This window comes from Anguilla rostrata, chromosome 10, assembly GCF_018555375.3.
Source record: "Anguilla rostrata isolate EN2019 chromosome 10, ASM1855537v3, whole genome shotgun sequence".
NCBI lineage: Eukaryota > Metazoa > Chordata > Actinopteri > Anguilliformes > Anguillidae > Anguilla > Anguilla rostrata.
Window position 1 is genome coordinate 44,363,874 of NC_057942.1, and position 21,808 is coordinate 44,385,681.

General features: G+C 41.4%; 1 protein-coding gene across 1 annotated transcript in view; it reads left to right on the plus strand.

Moving 5' to 3' along the window:
- The first annotated feature begins 6,737 nt into the window (after positions 1-6,737).
- Positions 6,738-21,808, plus strand: part of si:ch211-12e13.12 (A-kinase anchor protein 2) — a 30,672-nt gene continuing 15,601 nt past the window's right edge. Inside the window, exons 1-4 of the mRNA XM_064353232.1 lie at positions 6,738-7,030; positions 13,173-13,194; positions 14,168-14,273; positions 16,048-16,771. Coding sequence (XP_064209302.1) covers positions 16,056-16,771 — 716 coding nt within the window. The 5' untranslated portion in view covers positions 6,738-7,030; positions 13,173-13,194; positions 14,168-14,273; positions 16,048-16,055. The remainder of the gene's footprint in view (positions 7,031-13,172; positions 13,195-14,167; positions 14,274-16,047; positions 16,772-21,808) is intronic.

The following is a 21,808-nucleotide window of genomic DNA, read 5'->3' on the forward strand; positions in this document are numbered from 1 at the left end:
AGGAGAACAGGAAGTCTACCTATTTGCACTATGCGCAAGCGCAGATTGTATGCCTCTAGTGGCGGCCGAAAGAATTGCGTTCCTCTGAAATCCATTCTGAAGAGTTCTTTTTTGTTTTAAATAATGAATTTTGTTTGCTGTAGTAATTCTTATTTTTGAAGTTACTCTGAGTTCATTTGGCAATAGAAAATGCAAATTTTGTCATACCAATAAAGCACTTTGAATTAATCTGTTTTTACAGCCATGTGAAAAATGTTTCATTTGTCTGGGTAATCCACGTCAGCTCCTTTAGGTTTATTTGTGCCCTGGAGTAGGCTTGTGCCTGGTGTTGATGTGGAACAAAGTATAAATACCTACCCATAAAATGACAAATTGATCATTTTTTTCCATCTAATGTTTTCATCCATTAACTGTTTATTGTTCTGTCTGCTATGAATCTGTTTTGCCAATGTTTAATATGCATTCATAAGCTGCTAAAGTGTATTGTAAATTTTGTGAATTCTGTGTTTTCATCAAAACACTTTTCTTCTCGGCTATTAAACCACTGGATGAAGTCGATCAAAACTCTTGACTCTGCCATGTTTTGCAACAAAAGGCAGCCGATGCTCCAGATTGTTAATATCTTCCAATGGTGCCCGGAGGTCCTGTAATGCACATGGGCTGTAATTTCCATCTGCAGAAAGCTTGTATAAAACCCAGTACATTCCAAAAGGAGTGCTGCAGCAGAACACAGACTTTCCCACATGGTTTCGTATAGCTTAGAAGGTACAGAAGCCTTCTAAACCACAGGTCACAGTGCAGTTTAGCAATCTTTGTCAATTCATAGTCAGAGACATGAACTGCTTTTTTATGAGCCAATCTGAGGGCAGTCACCAGAGTTGAAACTTTAGTTCCTAACATCCTCTAAGCTCAGTTTAAATGCTGAAAAGCATTCATATTTGCTTCTGACACAAACGCTGTTGGGTCTGAGCGCTTTATTCAGGCCTGTGTGATGGCTCTTTGTTTCCAGCAGGCTAAACGGCCAGACAGTGTCAGACGTAACAGTGATGTAGAGAAAGTTGGGCTACATTTAAAATAAATAAATAAAAAGCAAATTAGCCTCTCCACTTCACATTCATTGCGCTGTCCTCAAATAAAACAAAGGGCTGTGAAAAATGGACGGTGAAGTGGAACGTCTGAAAAAGAGTAAATCAATTATTGAAGACAATAAAGAGCCATTCACAGCCTTGAAATGAGACAACTGTCAGGTCTGCTGTATATCTCAGGACATTAACCCCCACTGTAAGGGAGTGGTGCTGGCACTGTCACAGACAAATAAGGTGGGGAAGAGGGACCAGAGCCATTTATCATTTGTCTCTGCTACACAATTCCTTCATTTTTATTTCTCAGTACTGAGACCGCTTGCTCTGCTATGTAGTGTCTGCAGTCCCGCATGTGTTTGGCTTCCTGGTTACGCCTGTGTGCGCTCGGCGGTATTGTTCCGTGTTGAGCTATGCGAGAGCTCCCATTTTAACGGCAAATCCTTCCTCGCGCTCCACATCTCCATCACCATGGCAACCACTTCGACTTGCTCCACTACCTCCAGGGGCTAGCCCTGGCCATTCATGCAAAACGCAGCCGTTCCTACAAAGCGATTAACGCACAGGGAAACGACCTGAAAGTTAAAAATCCCTTTCAAGCCAACAGTTATGTCCTCCCTTTTCTGTTTTGGGTCAGTGTTTAAAAGCAGGTTGACAGTTTCGTTAATTCCTACAGGCACCAGCTTGTTGTATTTTATGCGTGTTAAATTCTTTCTTCACACTTTACACATGAATGCAAATGTCACGCATGGTTGTCGCAAAAGAGAAAGTTATTCAGGTATTGAATTAATTAAATTGTTTTTCGTTTATTTAATTGACACAAATGAACATTATGAACACATTATCTCCATTTGCATACCTGAAAAAATTGTCCAGTTGTCAGAATCACTATGCACTTTTAATTGGAAAAAAATCGTAAATAACAAAGTAAAGACGCAATGATTAAAATCCTTTGCAAGTTGAAATTATTCAAGTAATTAAAATACAGTTTTAAATGAATTAATATGATTATTAAAAAAATAGTGATTTTATGATGTGCAGAATTGAGAGGGGAAAAAAAACTATTTAAATTCCTGTCACTCTTAACTATAAGGATGGATATTTTGTGTTTACAGATGTTCTGAGGAAAATCTGAATGACTGACAATTAATCGGAGAGAGGGAGAGAGAGAGAGAGAGAGAGAGAGAGAGAGAGAGAGATATGGCATGCAATGGTCCTTTGTTCATTTATGTCCCAGAATCCTATGATTGATCATTTCTGTTCTGATCACATGACATATCTTGTTCATTTCAAACATTGAGTGGCAGTCCATTACTTGTAATAACCATGTCTTCTATACATTCTCTTCACTAAAGAACAATGATGAAAGAGTGATAAAAATGACAATGGATCTGTCAAATGCACACTATGATGAGGCACATTTCCTGGTTTTGGCTACATATAATGAGACATCTCAAAGTATGCATGTCTTTTGAATCATCTTGTTCTCTTCTATGTTGTCTTTTGAAGTCTAATTAATTTTCTCAGATTTTCTTCTTCGCAAATTTGGAGCTGCCAGTTGTTCTTCTCGACTCTACACAGTGAAATAAATGTGTATTTAATTAGATAAGCTACTGCATTTTTTGTGCAATGGGCTTTCAAAACTGCACTAATGCATTATCCCTGTAATAATGAAGTCCCATTTACATGATTGCAGAAGTACACACTGCCCTCATAATGTTTTAATACCCGAATTGAGACAACTTTAATGTTCCTCCATCTTAATGTGATTGAAGAAAAGAACCCTCTTTAATTGGTTTGCTTAACATGTTCCCTTTGATTCTCTCTCTTCAGAAATAGGAGGCAATTCAAAAGAAAACAGATGGAATGCACTTTATTAAATAAGTGTTTTTAGGGCTTTTTCAGCTTCATTGGACGGGACAGCATAAAGGGACAGGAAGAACGGTGAGCGAGGGACATAGCGTTGCCAGATTCGAACCGACGACATCGCAGCAGCGCATAATGAGCATGTGTACAGTGATCTACAGGCTACGTCACCAGACACACCTGGAATGAATTTAACTCAGAGCTGGGCTCTATGGGACAAGCAACAGTCAGACAAAATCATATTATCCACGAGGGGCCACAGGAAGAGGACCAGCCAGAATGGAGGAGCATGCTAGACTCACAGCCAACCCATGTGCATTGTGGATGACCCAATTCCCACTAAAATGGTTGAAGAACTCCCTGAGCTAGGCCAAGACACGTTCAAAATTATTAACACGTCTTCAGGGGAGCCAGAATAAAAGTTTAATAAATATATTTTTTACTCTCATAATTATGTCATCATCTGCCAGTTTATTGGATATCTATCATGACAAAAATTTCAAAACTACAAAAAAATTCTCAGACAATTGATTCCGAATTAATCATCTAGAAAAACATATCCTGTCATTTAGCCCCATGCTCCCACAGCCTTGACTGAAATAATCTTTATAAAACAGTAATTAAGCAGAGATGAGTTACTGGGAAGACGACGTCAGTTTAGTGAACAAGTCTGATTAAAAACGAGATGAACGGCTCCCATTTAAAAGACGTAGTCTCCAAGTTCATCAACATCAAAATGTATATCGATGTGTTGCGTTTTCAATCATTCCTAGAAAAACCGCTGACTCCACGCCTTCCATTAATTAAAACACAATATTTACTGAAACGTGCGCTACATACCGTCTGCTGTAGGTACCCCCTCCTCAGACTCCCCTGGGGCACTGCTTCAGATAATCTGCCGCTGCAGATCTGATTTGGGCCTCTGTAGCTGTGCGATCCATTTCATTACTGCAGCTAAGACAAGTGTTAGTGTAAATCATACAACATTAAACGTAATCTTGAAAATCATCTATTGCAGCACAAAATAGTGTTTTCCTGCAAGTGGAAACATCTGTACTTCTAAAAGCAGACCGTGATATAATGCTACGGCAGTGGAGAGAAGCTACTCCACTGCTGTCAAACCTAAAACTGACCAAGGCCCTTCTCTAGTGTTTGTGTGTCTAATGTATGCACGTAGGTGGAGACCAAACAGAGAAGAAATAAGCTGACTGGAGATAGGGTGGTCAGTGCAGTTCTCACCGCTGTGGTTGGGGGCCGGCCCAAGCGTGTGCTCCCTCTGTGAGTAACCAGCTCCAGCTTCCCTCCATGCAGGATTGCTCAGAGCTTCAGAAGTTAGTTTCATCTTCCAGGTTGAAATAATCAAAAGGCAAAACAAAACAAAATAAACTTGGCCAGACAACACCAGGCCAACAGGAACTCTTCAAGGCAGTCAATCCCAAGAATGTAGCCACCAAGCAGCATTTGAGGCCTGTGGCAACCAGAGCAGCCACCATGCTCCAAACTGAGTCTCAAACGAAACCCTGGGCTGGGCCCTCAGAAAGGGGCCTTCTTGTACACTCTCCCCAGTCACCTGACTTCATGTGTGCAGTATCTCTCTCCTGTCAGTGATGTCAATTTTATAAGGTATAAATTGAGTCAGCACGCTTGATGCCTGTAATACAAGTTAACTGCCGAATCAGACTTCAGTGCTTTTCATGAGCTGGCTTGGCGTGTGTTTATGCTTTATGTATACTATCGGTGAATGACTTGAGAGTGTGTGGGTGTGTATTTACTTGTGCAAGCGCACACTCTGTTTATACGCTGACGTGGATGCACTTAGTCTGTAGGCCTATCCCTGGACAGGGTTTATGGCATCATACTTCTTTTAGTATTGTAATATTTTTTAATATTGTAATAATATCTACATATATTTGTGCTGACGGATGACAGTTGTCTGCATATTTTGTGGTGTCTAGATTTAATTTATTCTGTATTTATATAGACATTGTTGAACGTACTGTTACAGGCTGCCTCAAATGTGAAAAACGTTTTCCTTGATCCTTCAAACCATAACCTTCTTTTATAGTAGACATACTGCCCTCTGCTGTTCAAATAGTGTTAAGTCACAGTATGTGTTGCTGGTTTCCAGAAATGTATAATGGTAAATATAATTGAATATTAATAGCTTTATTCCATATGCACAACTGATCATGAATATACAGTTATTTGCTTATTTCATTTAATTTCATTTTGCTTCAGGGAAAATACAAAACATAAACCCATTTGTTTGTTCGATATTTTTTTATGTTTCAATTTAATTCAGCCTTAGGGCCAAAACATTGGCCATCAGAAGTTCACTGATACTGTATTGCAGCTGCATTGAATTGATCATAAAAAGTCCAGGTTTTACATGACCGAATGCGTTATTCACACGAGATTCACACATCATTAGCATTATTCTTGGAGGATACCAAAATCAGCAAATGCAGTGCACGTTTGATTATTGCACTTGCCTACTCAGTTCTTCAAGGTGTATAGCGAGCTTCTTTTCAGACCCAGAGTGAAGGATTTTCCCCCATCTGAATCTTAAAAGAGGAAGAGACGGCTGATCTTAGCATACTGTCTTTGTCAAAACGGGGAAGACACTCCACTGCAAGCACTTTGCCCGGCTTCCCTCCAGTAAGCAATACTGAAATCACTTTTGGATCAGTTTCAGTGGAAGGAGGAAATGGCTGTTTTCATTTGAAATGGGAGTTTTTAAAGCTGCAAATGACTGAAGGGTGAAGGAGCATCTGCACAGAGACGTCCGGTCTGGGAGTAAACATCTGTGTTTCCCCTCCCGTGCTGTCCTGAGGCCACAGAAGCCCAACACAGCCACTGGAAACAGCTACAGGAGCCCAACACAGCCACTGGAAATGGCCACAGTGGCGCCCGTAGTGGCTCTACTGGGAATGGAGGAACTGCTAAATATTTCAGCCTTTTCAAGCCTGCATGTTTGCGAGAGCATTTTCCTGTGTATTATTCATACAACGTTCCCCGTCACAGAAGGTAAAAGTGAGCGCTTGTGAGTACGCCTCTGCGCACATTCTACATGCAACAGAGAAAGAAAAGCGCAGCAGTCACAGAATGATGCTTACAGGATGCAATGGCATTCAGATTTCCTAAATAAAAACACCTCCCCTTCCGTTGCCTTTCGTATAATTACATATTATAACACATTTCAGATTTTATGGATTAAAAGTCTATGACCTAATGAACAGTCCAGGGGGAAATGCACAGTAGAGATGGGTCCAGCTCCACCGGGCAGGGCAGTCGTTTCCACACAGACCAGCTTATCTATAGCATTATACTCTGAGCTTTCATTTTTACATCTTGGGCGTGATCTGACACATCACCCATGGCAGGTCAGTGGTGTGCTGTGACATACATTGCTTTGCATGAACAAACCAAGGTGAAACTTTTATATAATTTAAGTGTATGTGTGTTTGTATAAGGCAAGTAATCTAAAATGTTTCAGTAAAATCTTGACGGAGATAAACATTAATATCAATGTCATTTAAATATTTCTCAGTTGGTATATTCATTAATACAATGGAGTATACCCATTGACATTTTTCTTGCTTTATCCCTCCTCAGGTTTTTGAGGGCTCTGTTTCAGTCCCATAAACCTGCAGAATCAAGGCCTCTTAAAAATACTGCAAATCCCAGACTCACTTCCTGCAAGAGCTTGCACCAGAGCAGCCTAGCGTGACATTAACGACAAGAATTATTCATGCCAGGTTGCTGTCTCTCAGCTGAGCTCAGCTGCTGCTCCCTGCCCGGCGCGAGGGAGAGATTGAGTGCCGGAGAAAGAATGCGGGCGGAGAGAAGGGCAGACGGCCAGTGAATGTGAAGCAATGTCCCCCAGCATGCGATGCCGCGCAGAGACTGGATTACAGCCGCGCCGGACCAGCATTCCGACTCAACCCTCCCACACTCGACGCCGCCGATCAGCACGCGCCAGGGCTACCGCCCCTCTCCCCTTGCAGTGACTCACCGTGTTCCCGCGAGTCCCTCGTCTCTCCCGCACGGCCGCGCTCGCTGTTCGGAAGGAGCGGCTCCGAGTGGTAATTCATGTCTCTTTCTCCCGCTCGCTTTCTCTCTCAATCGCGCGCGCGCGCGTACACACTCTCCCACACACACACACACTCGACAACTTTATCCTCATTAAGCCGCTGGATTGTGCAATTGTTTTCATTTTGACTGATGTTAAGACCGGTTGACAAAATGTCTGGATGGCGTAATACTTGGGACGGATGTCACTTTTGCTTGAGCTCGGGTGATGTGTCAGTATATGAAAGATGAATAACTGTGTGAAGCTATATAATGGATGATATGTTGCATGATCTCGGTTTTATACTCGGCCAAATCCATTAGCATACACTAGTCTGCACAGACGGGTGAAGCCACAAGCACTTGGTTTCACTCCACTATTGCAGTTCAAAGATGCTTTAAAAAGGTCAAGACGCTGTTTAAAGGCAAATGTTTTCATAGCGGTGAAATTATCATTTTGTATAGCTTTTCTGATAAGGTAGTCCAACATTTTAATACCAGTTTTTTAAAGTGGTATTTGGTTTATTGACACTCTAATACCTGTTGGAGGAAGCCAATCAATATTAAAACTGTGAGAACTCAGAACCTCTGAGGGGTTTTAAATTAATATTAAAACAGTGAAGCACAACCAAAGGACATTCAGGCTTGCCTGTACTGGCACCACAGAAAGGAGATTTGATTTTGCCAAAGCAATGAGAACATTTAATTGTCCCTGTTTTTAAGGCTAACTGTGCTTTATACAGGAATGTACTAGCCGTGTATTTGCTGTTGATATTTTAAGCGAGAAGATAGAAGAAAGAAAATCGAATCATTTTCATAATACTCTCGGACAAGTAGTTGTATCCACAGGCATAATGTCAGAGGCACAACCTCTACTATTTAAAACCAAGAATTCATAGCTCAGCATGTCATACTGTAAGCAGTCAGTACATCATGTCATAATATATACAAGCTCTCTCTCTCTCTCTGTCTATATATATATATAAGAGAGAAATTTATGACCATTAATGTAACCTTGGATGAAGGAAAGCAATTGTTGCGAATGCTGAAAAATATTTGAATTTGCGCTCAATTGCGAATTTGAGTCCCTCGTTGTGGCTCTGAAATTAATTAAGCAATTATTCCCTCAGCTTCAACATAGTACAGTGTGTTCTATGAAATGTGTTTTTACAGGGTCTTTTAATTAATCATGAATGTATTTGTAGAAAAATGTGGTATACCTGTTTTTTTTTTGGGGGGGGGGGGGGTAGGTTCACTGGATTTGTCAGGGGAAAGATTTACTCCTTGTTTTTTAAGTTCACTTGATGGATTTTGAAAAACTGTTATTTCGGTTTTAGTGGATGTTTATGATTGGCTCAGACAGTTTTGGGTGGCATTGTAAGGTATTTTAGTTAGGCAGAGAAGCTTATGATGACATGCTGGCTTTACAGGTGCAGGCAAAGGGCTTTTGGTGTTTATGGCCTAAAGCTATAAAACACTTCAGGTAACTCCAAAGCAACCTGTACTTGTACCAATAGTTTGTGTTTAACATAGCCTAGTAATCAATGAAAATGTTTAAATGAAAAAGCTGGTGTATTTGTTAAATACACAAACGATAAGACTCTAGACAAAGAGGGGTAATGTGAGGATTTATTGGCAATGTAAGTGAGGTCCATCTTCCTACCTATTCCAGTACAAAGTTGCCAAGTCAAGCTTAATCTACTTTTTTGTGTTGAGCTTCAAGTAATTCCCTGGAAAGGCATTACATACCCACCATGCTCATTGTGTGCTTAGTTGCACGTGGTCTTATAAACAACAACGTGACAGTAACTCAGTACTCCTCTTTGCACCCACCTCTAAAGCTTTGAAACTCAAGTCAAAACCCGGAATTGCCGAAGTCTATGTATTGTGATGTATTGGAATATTTCTCCCCATGCTTCAGAGCATACTTCACAGCGTTACTCCATAAAGTCGTTATTCTGAATTATTCAAAGCTCCTGCATCTTCCCGAGAGGCGAGACACAAAATGTGGGAAATGCGCCCGATACCCAGTCTCTTTCTGCGGACACGCGCGATTATCTCTAATTTATGAAACCCTGATTCTATCTCGCGAGGCATCCGCGCGCGTAGATTGTCCTTTTAATACCGCGCGATGCACTCCCGGTAATGGGTCTGCGATGAGGACGGGGACGTGCGCTGTCGATCGGCGGGATCTCCAGTAATAAAAAGCACCGGCGATGTTCTGCTGATGGCTGAATGGTTTGATTCCCTGGCCGGTGAAGGAGTGTTTTTAGCGCACGCTACTGTTTTGGGATTCCCTGTGGGGTAATTGCACAGGGCTTCTAGCGAGGCTGCTGCTGAGCATTGTTTCTGTTTATCTGTTTTTTAATGTAGGCCCACCCCTGCTATGCTGCTGTGGTTCCTCATAGATACAAGCAATGCAGTTTTCTGTTTTTTATTTTAATTTTTAATCGCTTCATTTTTATGCTTAACAGCCATGTCAGATCTCAAAACCTGCATAATAAGCAGTGTTGTTTTCGTTTCTTTTGGTGGGTAGCCATCAGTAAATTCAGCTGACAATCCTGTGGCTCAGAAGCTTAATATTACATGCCACCTGAAACATATTTGGAAACCATTATGTTTAACGGATTTATTCTTCTGAAGCCTCAGGTGGCATAACATTGACTGAACCAAGAAAATTAGATTTTACGTCTGGAAAATATTCAGGGTCAAGGATGCTAAATCTGAGGGGTTAAATCATATCAATGAGGCAAATCCAAATCATAGGTCTGCCATTATGGCACCCACAGTGAGCTTTATCAGCTCTGAATTGAGACATAATAATATAGAATTGAATGAGGATGAATGTGTAAACTGACAGGGTTATGATTTGGACACAGGTCACTGCAGATCTGTTTATTTTGTCTTGCGGCATTTTTAACCTAAAAAAAAAAAACTCTTGACTTGGTACTTTATAGAAGTTAGGTCATGATCAGTATTTTATCTTAGAACATAACTTAGAAGAATAAATATATATGTATGTAATCCCAGCTGGAGCTGGATGCTGTGGTCAGGTGTGGCATCAGAACAATAAAACTTGAGCGTAACGTTGAAATGGGCGTTACGGTCAAGGTGAAATATGGTGGTGGATTTTTTGTGTTGTTGTGTTGTTTTGCATCTATTTGTCCTGGACCTCTGGTTAAAGTCAATGGAAATATTAGCTCCAGCAAGAAACAAGAGATTTTTGCCCAAAAAAAAACAAAACATGGTATTCCCTCTGCAGGAACCACAAACTTGGCCACAAAAGGATCTTTTTGCAGACCAATGGTCCCAAGTGTGCTTCTAAATAAACCAAGACCTGGCTGACTGACCGCAAAATTGCTGTTTCTGCAAAGGTCACCGCACTCCAGTTTCAATACAGATTGAAAACTGGAAGTTTCAATTGAAGTGCGTAGTCCACAAGCTCAGACTGTAGGATTTTAAGAGATTATTTATGGAGGAACAAAGACTCCATACAGGAAAAATCTGTAATTCAGTATTCTACGGCAGTGCTTGCTTATCGCTGTAAAGTGATAATTTTTTTTACAGATTATAATGTGTTGCTCCCTCTCTGGCTGTGTACGATACGCTATCAGACATCTGCTACATAACAGCATTTTACATGTATTCTCAGACCAGGCAGTTAATCCACGGCTATTTCAGAGATGGTGCGAACGATGCCAACTGATTAATCGCTCTGGGGTCCAGAATCCTTGGAGACATGCGAACCCTTCTGGTGGCTTTCTGATCTGTTTGTGAAGATGGCTCTCATTCCTTTCCTCCACACCTCCTATTTATCTTGCTGTCTTGGCGCAGCGAGGGCACAAGTGCAGCAGCTAATTTTAAAAGCAGCTGTCCTGGGCGGGGCTTGGAGCATGGTGGGAGGGGCCAGAAGGCACTCAGTCTTCTGTTTCCCCCATCGCAGCCACGTGGAGGTAAACAAGTGATTTATTATCTATTATCTATTTAGCATTTACCTCTGTTTAGGCCTCACTCTATATGCCAGTGGATCTCAAACTCAGTCCTGAGGGGACCACTGTGCAAGCTGTTAATTTTTCTTAATTAGGTGCTTTTCATGTTTTAGAGCTGGGGTCCCCAGTCTTATCCAGAAAGGGCCAGTGTGGGTGCACACATACTGCAGTGTACCTTCTAACCACAGCACTACCCCTTTATCCTTAACTGTGAACTTAAGTGCGAGAGATTTCAGTCCTTTATTTTAAAATAAAATCACGTGAGTGAGAATAAATAACACTATTTTCTTAAAAACTCCACAAATGTATAACATATCTCGAGATGTTTTACTCTTGTTTTTGTTGTGACTGGTCGTGTGATGTGACATCACACTGTGTATTACGTTCAATGACCTTCAGTCGTTGCCTAGGTATCCAGTGACAGGAATGTTTATCGCGTGTTTACCAGTGCAGTCTAATCTGTGCTGTTTATTAATACTTCTTATCAAGTGTCCACATATTTGCAAGAAATAGATATGCAAACAGCATTCACTCCAGATTTATTAGGTATGGAGTAACGCTAACCATCACACAACTAATTATTTTTAGTTGGCTTTTCAGTATGCCATTTAATCAGGATAGGGATACAGAATAGAAGCAACACAGTCTCATAATTTAAATTTTTTATGACTCCTCTATAAAATGCATAATTCTGTGCTTGGCAACTTGGTGTCCAGGAGCAGTAGTTGAGTGGAGAAATGCGCACATACATTGCCCTCCCCCCGTAGTTTAATGGGAAACAGCTTTTTCTGCAGGTCATGTGTAAACAATTCACGACTCTGCTGTTTCTGTAGATTGGAGGGAATATCGTCCAGTGGGGAAATGAAGGCTCACAGATATCTAATGAAGAGGTCCTCAGAGGGCATAGAAAGACAGGGTCCTGTAGACAGTGTGAACGAATTAACTATAAAAAGGTTTTTTTTCATTGACCCCAAGCTTATTATGATTTAAAAGCAGTGCTTCCTCACAGCACAGGGGAATGTGCATCTCACACAGCTGACCTGTGCAGCCCCAGATGACTGTGCATCTCACACAGCTGACCTGTGCACAGGGGACTGTGCATCTCACACAGCTGACCTGTGCATCAGGGGCATGTGCATCTCACACAGCTAACCTGTGCACAGGGGACTGTGCATCTCACACAGCTGGTGAAGGCAGATCACAGAGTGGCTATTGGACAGAAAGGAAAACCCAAAGGGAAACCCTGCCATTTGAGACCCTCCCTCCCATTGGCCAATGCTACAGCCAATTAAACAGAGCCAAGAAAAATAATTAATAACTCTGTGCTGCCACCTACTGCTCAAAGCATTACATGCTTTTGAGTTATATAGTAAAATTATTCAAATGGTAAATAGACTGCATTTATATGGCGCTTTTATCCAAGGCGCTTTACAGTTGATGCCTCTAATTCACCAGAGCAATTAGGGGTTCGGTGTCTTGTTCAGGGCCATTTCGACATGCTCAGGGCAGGGGATTGAACCAGCAATCCTCCGACTGCCAGACAACTACTCTTACCTCCTGAGCTATGTCGCCCCCTATTCAGATGCATGTAAAACTCTGGTCATACTGTGGTACTACTGTATTATACAATATTATACTATATATGTTTATATATTCTTCTATGTATGTTTATATAATTTGAGAATAAGAGCATTCATTTGTTATATTAAGGGGATATTTAAGCTTGGAAAAACATGATAACTTAATTTTTGGGGAGCTATAGGGTCAGGATTAGAGGTGTTGTCAGTATCTATAAGTTTATAGTCAGTGTAAACAATATTTATTTATTTTTACTTAGCAGAATGGAATTAAATTATTGTAAGTGGCAATTTTTAACTTCCAGTAAAACTTTTGCTTTCATTCCCGCTTGCTGGCTGAACGAACGTGTCTCACACACCACCCGTCACATGACTGACCGCTCTTTTATTTTACAGAAGAATGGCTGGCGTTTAGGTTATAAGCCCCACGCGGTCTGTGACCATTTCAGAGGCAGTGTGCCGGAGTTATTCGTTCACTCTTCTTGGGTTTTTCCCCCTCGTGCGCCGGCAGTAGGTTTTCAGATCTACACGTCATCCTCCCTGCTAACCCCTGCCAGCGTTTGACCATTTACAACTTTCTTCCTTTGCAGAGTATCCTGAGACCGGACAGAGGTATGTGCTGGGGACCATGTCAGTGCAGACAAGTGCAGATATGATGTCACAGGTTGAGCAGTAATATAAATGAATGGTTTATGCATAATGTGAGCTTTCAGACTTGTGTTACCAACATTCAAATTCTGATGTCATATAAACAATAACATCATAAACATACGTCTTTATGTTCTACTGCGGTCAGAAGGGGCCTGCTGACAACAGAAAGGTTTTGTCTTATATTATAAACCATTATGTAATATGTGCACACACACACAGACTTATGTTAATACAACATGTGTGTGTATAACATTTTTAATAATTATTCCAAATGATTGCAGATTGTGATTAGTGCTGTGTTTTTCTCTACGTCAGTGTATTGGCAAGTTAACAGACTGTTAGCATCAACTCTTATCTCCCGTTTGACTTTAACAGTTTAGAGTGCACTCTTATCTCGAGTGCACGCGCATACATTTCCATGCACACACAGCCATAGGCATGTGTTTTGCGTGCATGCAGAAACACAGACATGCATGCAGAAACGCAGACGTGCATGCAGAAACGCAGACGTGCATGCAGAAACGCAGATGAACATGTATGCAAAAACACAGACGTGCATGAATAGACACGTGCACGCATGCTGCACGGACATACAGGTGAGCAGGTGCGTAATCTCACTGCTTACCGTCTCCAGCTGCACAGCGGCCTCTTGGCCCGTTTCCCTCTCGCCTCGGCTGGATTACTGAACTTCACCCACAAGCCAATGACTCTGCACTTTGTTTACAGGCTGATCCCACTATTCAGAGGGAATCCCCCTGACCGGGGGTTCATTGTTCCCTCTAATACACTCTCACTGGTTCTGCTGCCTAAGCACTGCCTGGTGGGGGAGGGGGCGGGGAGGACAGAGGGGTAGAGTTTGGGGGGAGGGGGCCACAGGGGGGTTGGGGGGCCTGGCGGTCTGGCTGTACTTCCCCTCCTGTTCTCCGCCCGACAGATGTGGTGAAACGCGTGGTCTCCCTGAACCCCGACCTGTAGAGCTGCTCTCCGCCTGCCCGCCTGCCGCCAAGGCTTCTGGGACACAAGACTCCTGAGGAGCACCGGTACGTGTTTGGGGTGGGGAGTGGTTGCCAGATTGGAGCTGGTCCAAGGGTGTTACTGAGGAAGCCACTACAGGGCTGCTCATTTCCTCTTTGCGAATACAACCAGCGTCTTTGGTTTCTATAATGTCTCTGTAATGTACACTCACTCAGGCTGGCTTTGAGCTCTGCTTAATAGTTTGTGGGATCAGTAAGAATAGTTTGCATTCATATTCTTTTCTCGTGTTTAGCTTGAAATTTCCTCGTGTAGCTTTCCCCTCTCTCACCATGTGCTTGTCTCATGTCAAATGCTTAATGCAATGCATGGCTGTGTATATGTCAATACATCCATAAGAATTTGTGGAATTTTCACATTCACTTGCTCTCTTTAAATTGACAGCAGGTTTTCAATGTTTTATTTTGTAAGCTGTATTAAATAGTGTGTGTCTGTGCGAGGGTCTGTGTAGAGCTTTCAATAGCAATATCCCCTTTTTTGTTCCTATAAATCTTATTGTTAAAAACACGTGAATGACTGGGAGCATGTGGTGTATAACTGTCCCCATGAGTCAAGACAGATCTGAATGTGCAATGTGTCACCTGGCAGATGTCATATTTATGACGAGAAACTACAGGAGGGTAGATTGGATTATGAATAGCTACCAACAGGTGGCAGTGTTGTAACATGCAGCAGTGTTAGACGACTCATTACAGGGAGTCCTGGAGTCTATTGAAATTAATTCCACTAAATATGATCTTATTACTATTAATTTGTTTTCGAGAATGTCTGATAGTAAGCAGCGGGGATTCATTGCCTGGTTCAAGGGTTGAACCTGCACTCTGCAATGAGTAACAAGATCATTAATACAGTACTAATACACTACACCACTATCACTGTACTTTAGAATTCTAACATTTGGTGAAGTAGCGACCAGCAACAATCTGCATAAGTGTATGGAGTTATGCAGTTCAATCGTTGTAGTATGGTGAAATTCTCTGGATTTAGACCTCTGATCCCTTTTATTTGGTTTATTATTGTTGTACAACTCAAATATAAATTTATTAATAATAACATGAATTTGAACATTATTGTATTTTTACTGGATCACTGCAGAAGAATAGTGTCTATGTTTGTGACAACCTTTGTTTTGTTTTTAATCATATATCACCATTTTTAAATATTTTATTAACCATTGCAAGATGGTCAGTTATTAATCAGTCCTCACGTTCTCGGTGTGTGATCACTGCAAAGGCCAAAGTAATGATAAAAAATTAAGAAGAGTGTGGGACCTAATATGGAACCTTGGGGCACTCTCTTTACTTATTTAGCATATTGAACTCTTAGATAATTGAAAAACCAAAAAGGACTCATCTGTTAGTCTGATGATATGTAGTTTGGATGAAAGAATCAGTTGGTCCACCATGTTAAATACCTTGGCTAAATCTACAAAAATACCAGATCTGTTTTTATAAACAGATTTAGAAATACAATTAGGGACCAATGAGGTTTTCCCTGAATTTAGATAAACGGAGAAGAATAGAAATGGGTCTCTAGAAAAAATGGTCACCTCCCCACCTTTAAAAACAGGAAGCTAAGAGGCCTTTAAAAAGAATGGACCAAAATCTTTGAATTTTGTAACTGAGTTGCATTAAAATATGTTATATCAGTATGAATCTGTTAATCAGTGGTTGATATTTAGAAAGTTAGAGGGCTTTTTAATTTTTTAACTTCTGCAGTTAGTTCTCAGATTTGAATTTGAAAAAAGATTTGACTTTTCTGTCTCCCTGCTTCCTGAAGCAGCCTAAACCATGGATATCAGTGTGGGGAAAGACAGAAAAATGGCGGACACCGCGATACTCTCCGTCTCGGCCGCAAACCCAGAGGAGCTCAGCCAGCGGGGTGTGAAGCTGTACGATGATGGCCAGAGGGTGGTGTACGAGGTGCGGTCCGGAGGCTCCACCACCCTGGAGAACGGCGTCCACCCCTGGAGCTCCGCGGAGACGGAGGAGCTGATGCAGCGGGTGGGCCAGACCTTCGGGGACCGGGCCAGCGTGACAGTCACAAGCACACGCCCAGCAGCTGCGGGCAGGGCCCAGGCAGGCACCGGGGAGCAGACTGCCCCCGCTGAAGCTCACCGGGACGCCGTGCTGGGTCCACGGGGAAAGAGGGCGCCTGCCCCCCCAGGAACCGGGCACGGGGGCGAGGCAGCACAGTCCCCCCCCGCCCCGGCGGGGATGGCGGTCACCGTGGTGTACGTGGGGGATGGGACGCCGGCAGTCCTGGAGTTCGACGGCACCGCCCAGGGGGACGTGTTTCTGATCGACGAGGACGACGACCGCTCCTTGCGGGAGAAGACCGTCACCGACGTGTCCGTCACCGACGGCAACGCGGCAGACCTGGTCGCCGGCCGGCCCCAGTCCGTGTCCTCCGAACTGCCGTCCGAGGAGAAGGAGGAGAGCTTGGTCGCGGAGCTGCCGCCCCCGGTTATTCAGAGGAAGAAGCGGTGCCGGTGCTGTACTGTCATGTGACCACATCAGAGCCGCCATTGCAGAAGGCCTGCTCAAAAAGGCACCATCTCACTGCAGACAGAACCTTCACTTCTCCGCTTGGAAAGCTCACTCTTTGATGTCTGTTTTTAAAAACCAGCCGCTACTTTTCAGCGGCTCGCCAGCAACCACAACCACGTGACGACAGGAGACGGGCAGGGGCCTGTGCCCGGCGATAGAATGAGAATCAGATATACAGAAAGGCATTTGTTCAGCCAAAGGCTGTTTGAATATATACAAATATTTTTATTTTTAAGGAGGGAGCCATTGACCTGCTTAAAAAGTCCAGTGATTTACCTGTCAACCAAAAATAAAAAGTCTAGTTTTTTTTGGCAAGATACAAGGCTTCAGGACAATTAAAACATAAAATGTATTTATGAGATAAATAACTTCCATGATTCTTGGATTTTTGTGGTGGTGAAAAACACATTCTCACAGGTGCATGTAAATTAGGTGTTTCCTGAAAATGCACTGTAACCATTGTTTGGTACTTCACACACTGAAAACTTTACTAGCATTTTTACTGCCTTTCAGACGCCATAGTTTCCCAGTTGCCTTAAAGAAGCAAAATTAACTTGCAGTTGAGCAGGAAGAGGGTACATTTCACATTTTCAAGTCGAAGTGAAAATTCCCTCCTTTTTGGCTGGGAGGAACCCTAAAAAATGAAAGATAGCGGTGTACAATAAGAGATAACCTTGAAACATTTCAGCATTTATGAAGAACCTTTTCAGTACCTTGATTTTGAGCCTATTTATTCTAAAGTGTGAGTAGTAGAAGCTAATATTATATTAAAGTATTCTCTTTTATTTATTTTAATGTGTTTTTAATTTAAATCTATCAAATGGACTTCCTCAAATTTGGCATAGCTTGACGAGACATTGTAAGTGTTTTTCTTAAAAAGGCTCCCAAGTTTCTTGGGATATTTTTGTAAATGTGTTTGTAATCCCGAAGATTTCTGGGGCCTAATTTACCTGCAATGGGCTGAAGCAGATAGTTGACTTAATTAACCGTCTTTATAAAAGTATGTTCCATTTTTCTTTGGACTGCAGTTTTTTTTTCTGAAATACACAGACCATACTTTTGATCATTCTCTTTATGAAGTGTTTAACTACCTATTGGACTTTATAACAGGGCTGTAGGGCAGGTCTCCCAAAATACTTTGGGTGGTGTGGGTTCAACAGGCACAAGCTGTACTGTGACAATCGAGTCTTAGTTTACATGTGAAGTTAACTCAGTGCTTCTCATCATTGGAAACAGCACATTGGAGACTATTTATAAAAAAGCTGCTTGCTAAATCTATAGCGGTCACAGTCATATTAGCAGTTGTTGCATTTAATTGGCCACTTTGTCTGGGAAACGAATATGGGGGAAAAAACCATGCCCAAATTAGTGTTATGTCTTTGATTATTCACGGTATATTTCTATGTAAAGTGAAGCCATATTAAAATTTCTATGAAAATATTTGAAATATTCTGAAATTGTTTTTTCATAAATTGATTTCAAGCAAATGCTTACTTGCATTAATATATATAACCAATATCTCCAATTATGAAATGGGCTACCAAGGCCAGATTTCAAGCACACAAAAATGTTAGGGTTAACATGTTACTGTTAACAGAAGTCAGTTTTGTTATTTTATTTGATGTCGAATCCAAATTCAGACCCTCCATTCAATTCTCATTTGGCTGCCATGGAAATTAAAAGTCTAGATTGTAATATCTAAGCACAAATCAGCCAAACATTTGTAAAGCCAATTGCAAAGCATCCATTTCCATTGTATTTTAGCAGCACATTTTTATCTTCTATATTTTTTTATTGCTTAATTTAAATTTGAAACGCATCTCAGGTGTCATTACGATCCTCTGCTATTAGGATCCTGCATTGCCATCCAATGAGGAGCCTTTAATGAAATTGAAATCTGCAGATGTATGAGTGGTATCATGACTGTGTATAGCAATACTAAGTTATCTAACATCTGTTACTAATTCTTTAGAAGCAGGGAGAAAAAAGCAGGGTTTTTTTTGTTATAATAGCTAATGCTTTCTGGATTGAATGGTTTGGCATTATATATCTCTCTGAGATGATTCAGGTTCTGCGATTACTGTGGAGAATCGCTCAACAGGTGGCTTATGAGGATAATTACTCCACGGGTGGCTTGTTATTCTGTTTCTGCAATACCAAATGTTGTTTCCAAGCATAAACTTCAGGTCGGTAATTTCTGCTTCTGTTTGTTTATCTAAACTTGTTTTAGGCCATTTACCTCCATTTCTCAGTATTTGCACAAATTTTACAGTAAAAGGTAAACAAAGTAGGTTGACCATTGTCATTTGTACTAAAAAACATAATGTTAAGTATTTAATAAAGTAAAAATATTATTTTAATTTCACAGTTGCACATAAAACTATAATAATGTAATGTTGTGTCATTTTAGTTTTACTTTGGGGAAAAAAATATTTTGGACATTATTAGATATAATTAGTAATTTATTCCATCTGAATCAAACATGAATGCAAGTGGTCTGGAAGTAATGACCTACAGCTAGCCATATGAATGGACTTCTGTGAGTTTGAAATATGTTATTTTTGTTTATGTATGTTTATCTACTATTTTTAGCTATTTACTTTTCAGCCTAATTATAACCCTACAAAAAAGTCCAGCGTAAACCAGCCTAAGACAGTCAGTCAAAACAATTTTAGCTGGTCAACCAGCTGACCAGCATATATAGTCAGCTCCCAGTTTTACTGCCAGCATATTATACCAGCTCAAACAGCTTTGACCAGTTTGAGACCAGCTATGACCAGCTAGAAGTGTTGAAAACACAGCTTAAACCATGGTAGACTGCCTTAGAATCCCAGCTGGTCTTACCTGGAATTTTCAGAAGGGATGGCCCCCATTAAAAATTAATAATAACTAGTTCTTGTAAACATAATGGTTCTAGAGGTACAGTTGATAATGTGAAGAATAGAAATCATCTCTTGAGGTTTAAACAAAAAAATTGTCAAAAATGTCAACCTAACAGCCCGTTTTATTTTTGTGGAAAGGGGAAATAATAATAATAATAATAACTAAACTATGTTTATGTGGAGAAAGAAAGAGCCTTTAACTCCATTATTTCTTTGTCTCAGCCTTTTGTTTTAACGAACCCCATTATTGTTTAAACATTAAAGTAACATAGTTATTTGGGGGGGGGGGGGGACTTCCAGATAATGTTAAATTAATAATTTAACATTAATTAATATTTCTTCATTTCCTAGTTCAGAACATTAGGGCTCGTTTGGTTATACGTAAATAAAACAATGTAGAAGAATATAATTTCAGCATTTCAATTGGTCTTTGCTTGGTGAATCATTGATATCTTCACTTGTGAATAAAGTTCATGTTGCTCTAAGTCACACCAGTCAGACACTTGAGATGGAATAAGCTGGCCTAGCCTGTCCCTTAAACAATGGCCACACCACTGATTTTCGTGTGGCACAGTTTTAAACAGATTATCTAAATTAACGTTAGTGTCAAGGTGTGGGAATGCAGCTTCTGTAGAATGCTTTTTTTCTGTTGAAGGTGAACTGATTGAGTGAACAGAATTACGAGGACACCACTGTGCTCTTTGATAGAGATCTTATGCATTTTCTTTGCCTGAAGCTTAGTTTGTTTATATGTTAGTTAAATTACACATTTCTCCTCTTCTCTGTTTTCATAATAAACGCATCCTTCCCATCTCCAGATCATGTTCCCCCTCCAAGATATTAAATGAACTGCTGTAACTATGGCAACTCCTCTGTATGTTACACTGATTTGAATAAACTTCATTTTTTTCCCACTGTGCTTGTTCTATGGTTCTTTCTAAAATGGTTTCATCTTCCTAAGCCAACCCTATCCTCCTTTTCAGGAAAAAAATCTCCATCTATCATAAGTCTTTGGTACCGCTAACCCAACCCCTGCTGTTTCAGCATTTTGTCTGTCACTTCCAGACTCGTTCTTCTGTCTCCATCAAAACAGCTGCAGTCAACAGCTACATGATTGGTGTGGTGTGACATTAAATCAGGAATACATTTCTGTTTATTCAGCATTTCCATGTATAATTCCCCACATTAGCCATGTAGTATCTTAGTGTAATCAAAGCCAGAGTTCATTTACATCAAAATAAACTGCGCATTCAAATTAAGTACACAAGCAATATCATACGTATTGCTAAAATATTCGAACTCTCTCTTGTAGGCTAAATTAACTTTTCAAAATGGCATATAAGTAAAGCATTCTGTAAGAGTCTAGCTGCTATCTACACCAAGTTATTGAAAATGATATGCATTAATCTTTTCTGTTCATCACATGACAGTGAGCAACCTCCGCAGCGTGCTGGACTCAGAAAGCAGAACAGAAAAGGTGCAGAGGGACAGAAGAGTAAGCTCATGCAGGACACCCTCGTGCCACACCCACCTGCTACACCCATCCTCACCCCACAATACACATAATGCTAACCAGATGTTCCTGCCACACCTTTAAGTTTCAATCCATAAGGTTTCCATGTTAATCTGCACTGTACTGCAAAAAGGTTTCACCTTTAAAATGGCCGAGTGGTTCTGAATGGGCTTTGTGTGAGCGCTGCACTCTGGAAATCACCCAGAAATACTCCAGATGCCTTCGCTCTGGCTCTCTCATCGCAGATTGTGTTCCCCTCGCAGGTAATGGTTCTTGCCGGGCATGTTTACTGGCATCCTTGAAGACACCTTGACCAGCGGCTTTGGGCTTCCGTCCGCGGTGGCGTTAGCACAAAGACAGGAAGAGGGCAGCTGGGTGCCCTGCTGAACAGGACAGGAAGAGGGCAGCTGGGTGCCCTGCTGAATAGGGCCACAGTAATCGGAGCTGCAGCGCGGGGCCCCTTGTGTGGCCCCGCTCCAATCTGCGCCCCGCTGCGCGGAAAGAGAGAGAAAACCGGCAGGACCCCAGCATCCATTCATTATTCAACTGGAGCCCAAGCAGAGAGGGAGGGAGCGAGAGCAAGAGCGAGAGAGAGAGGA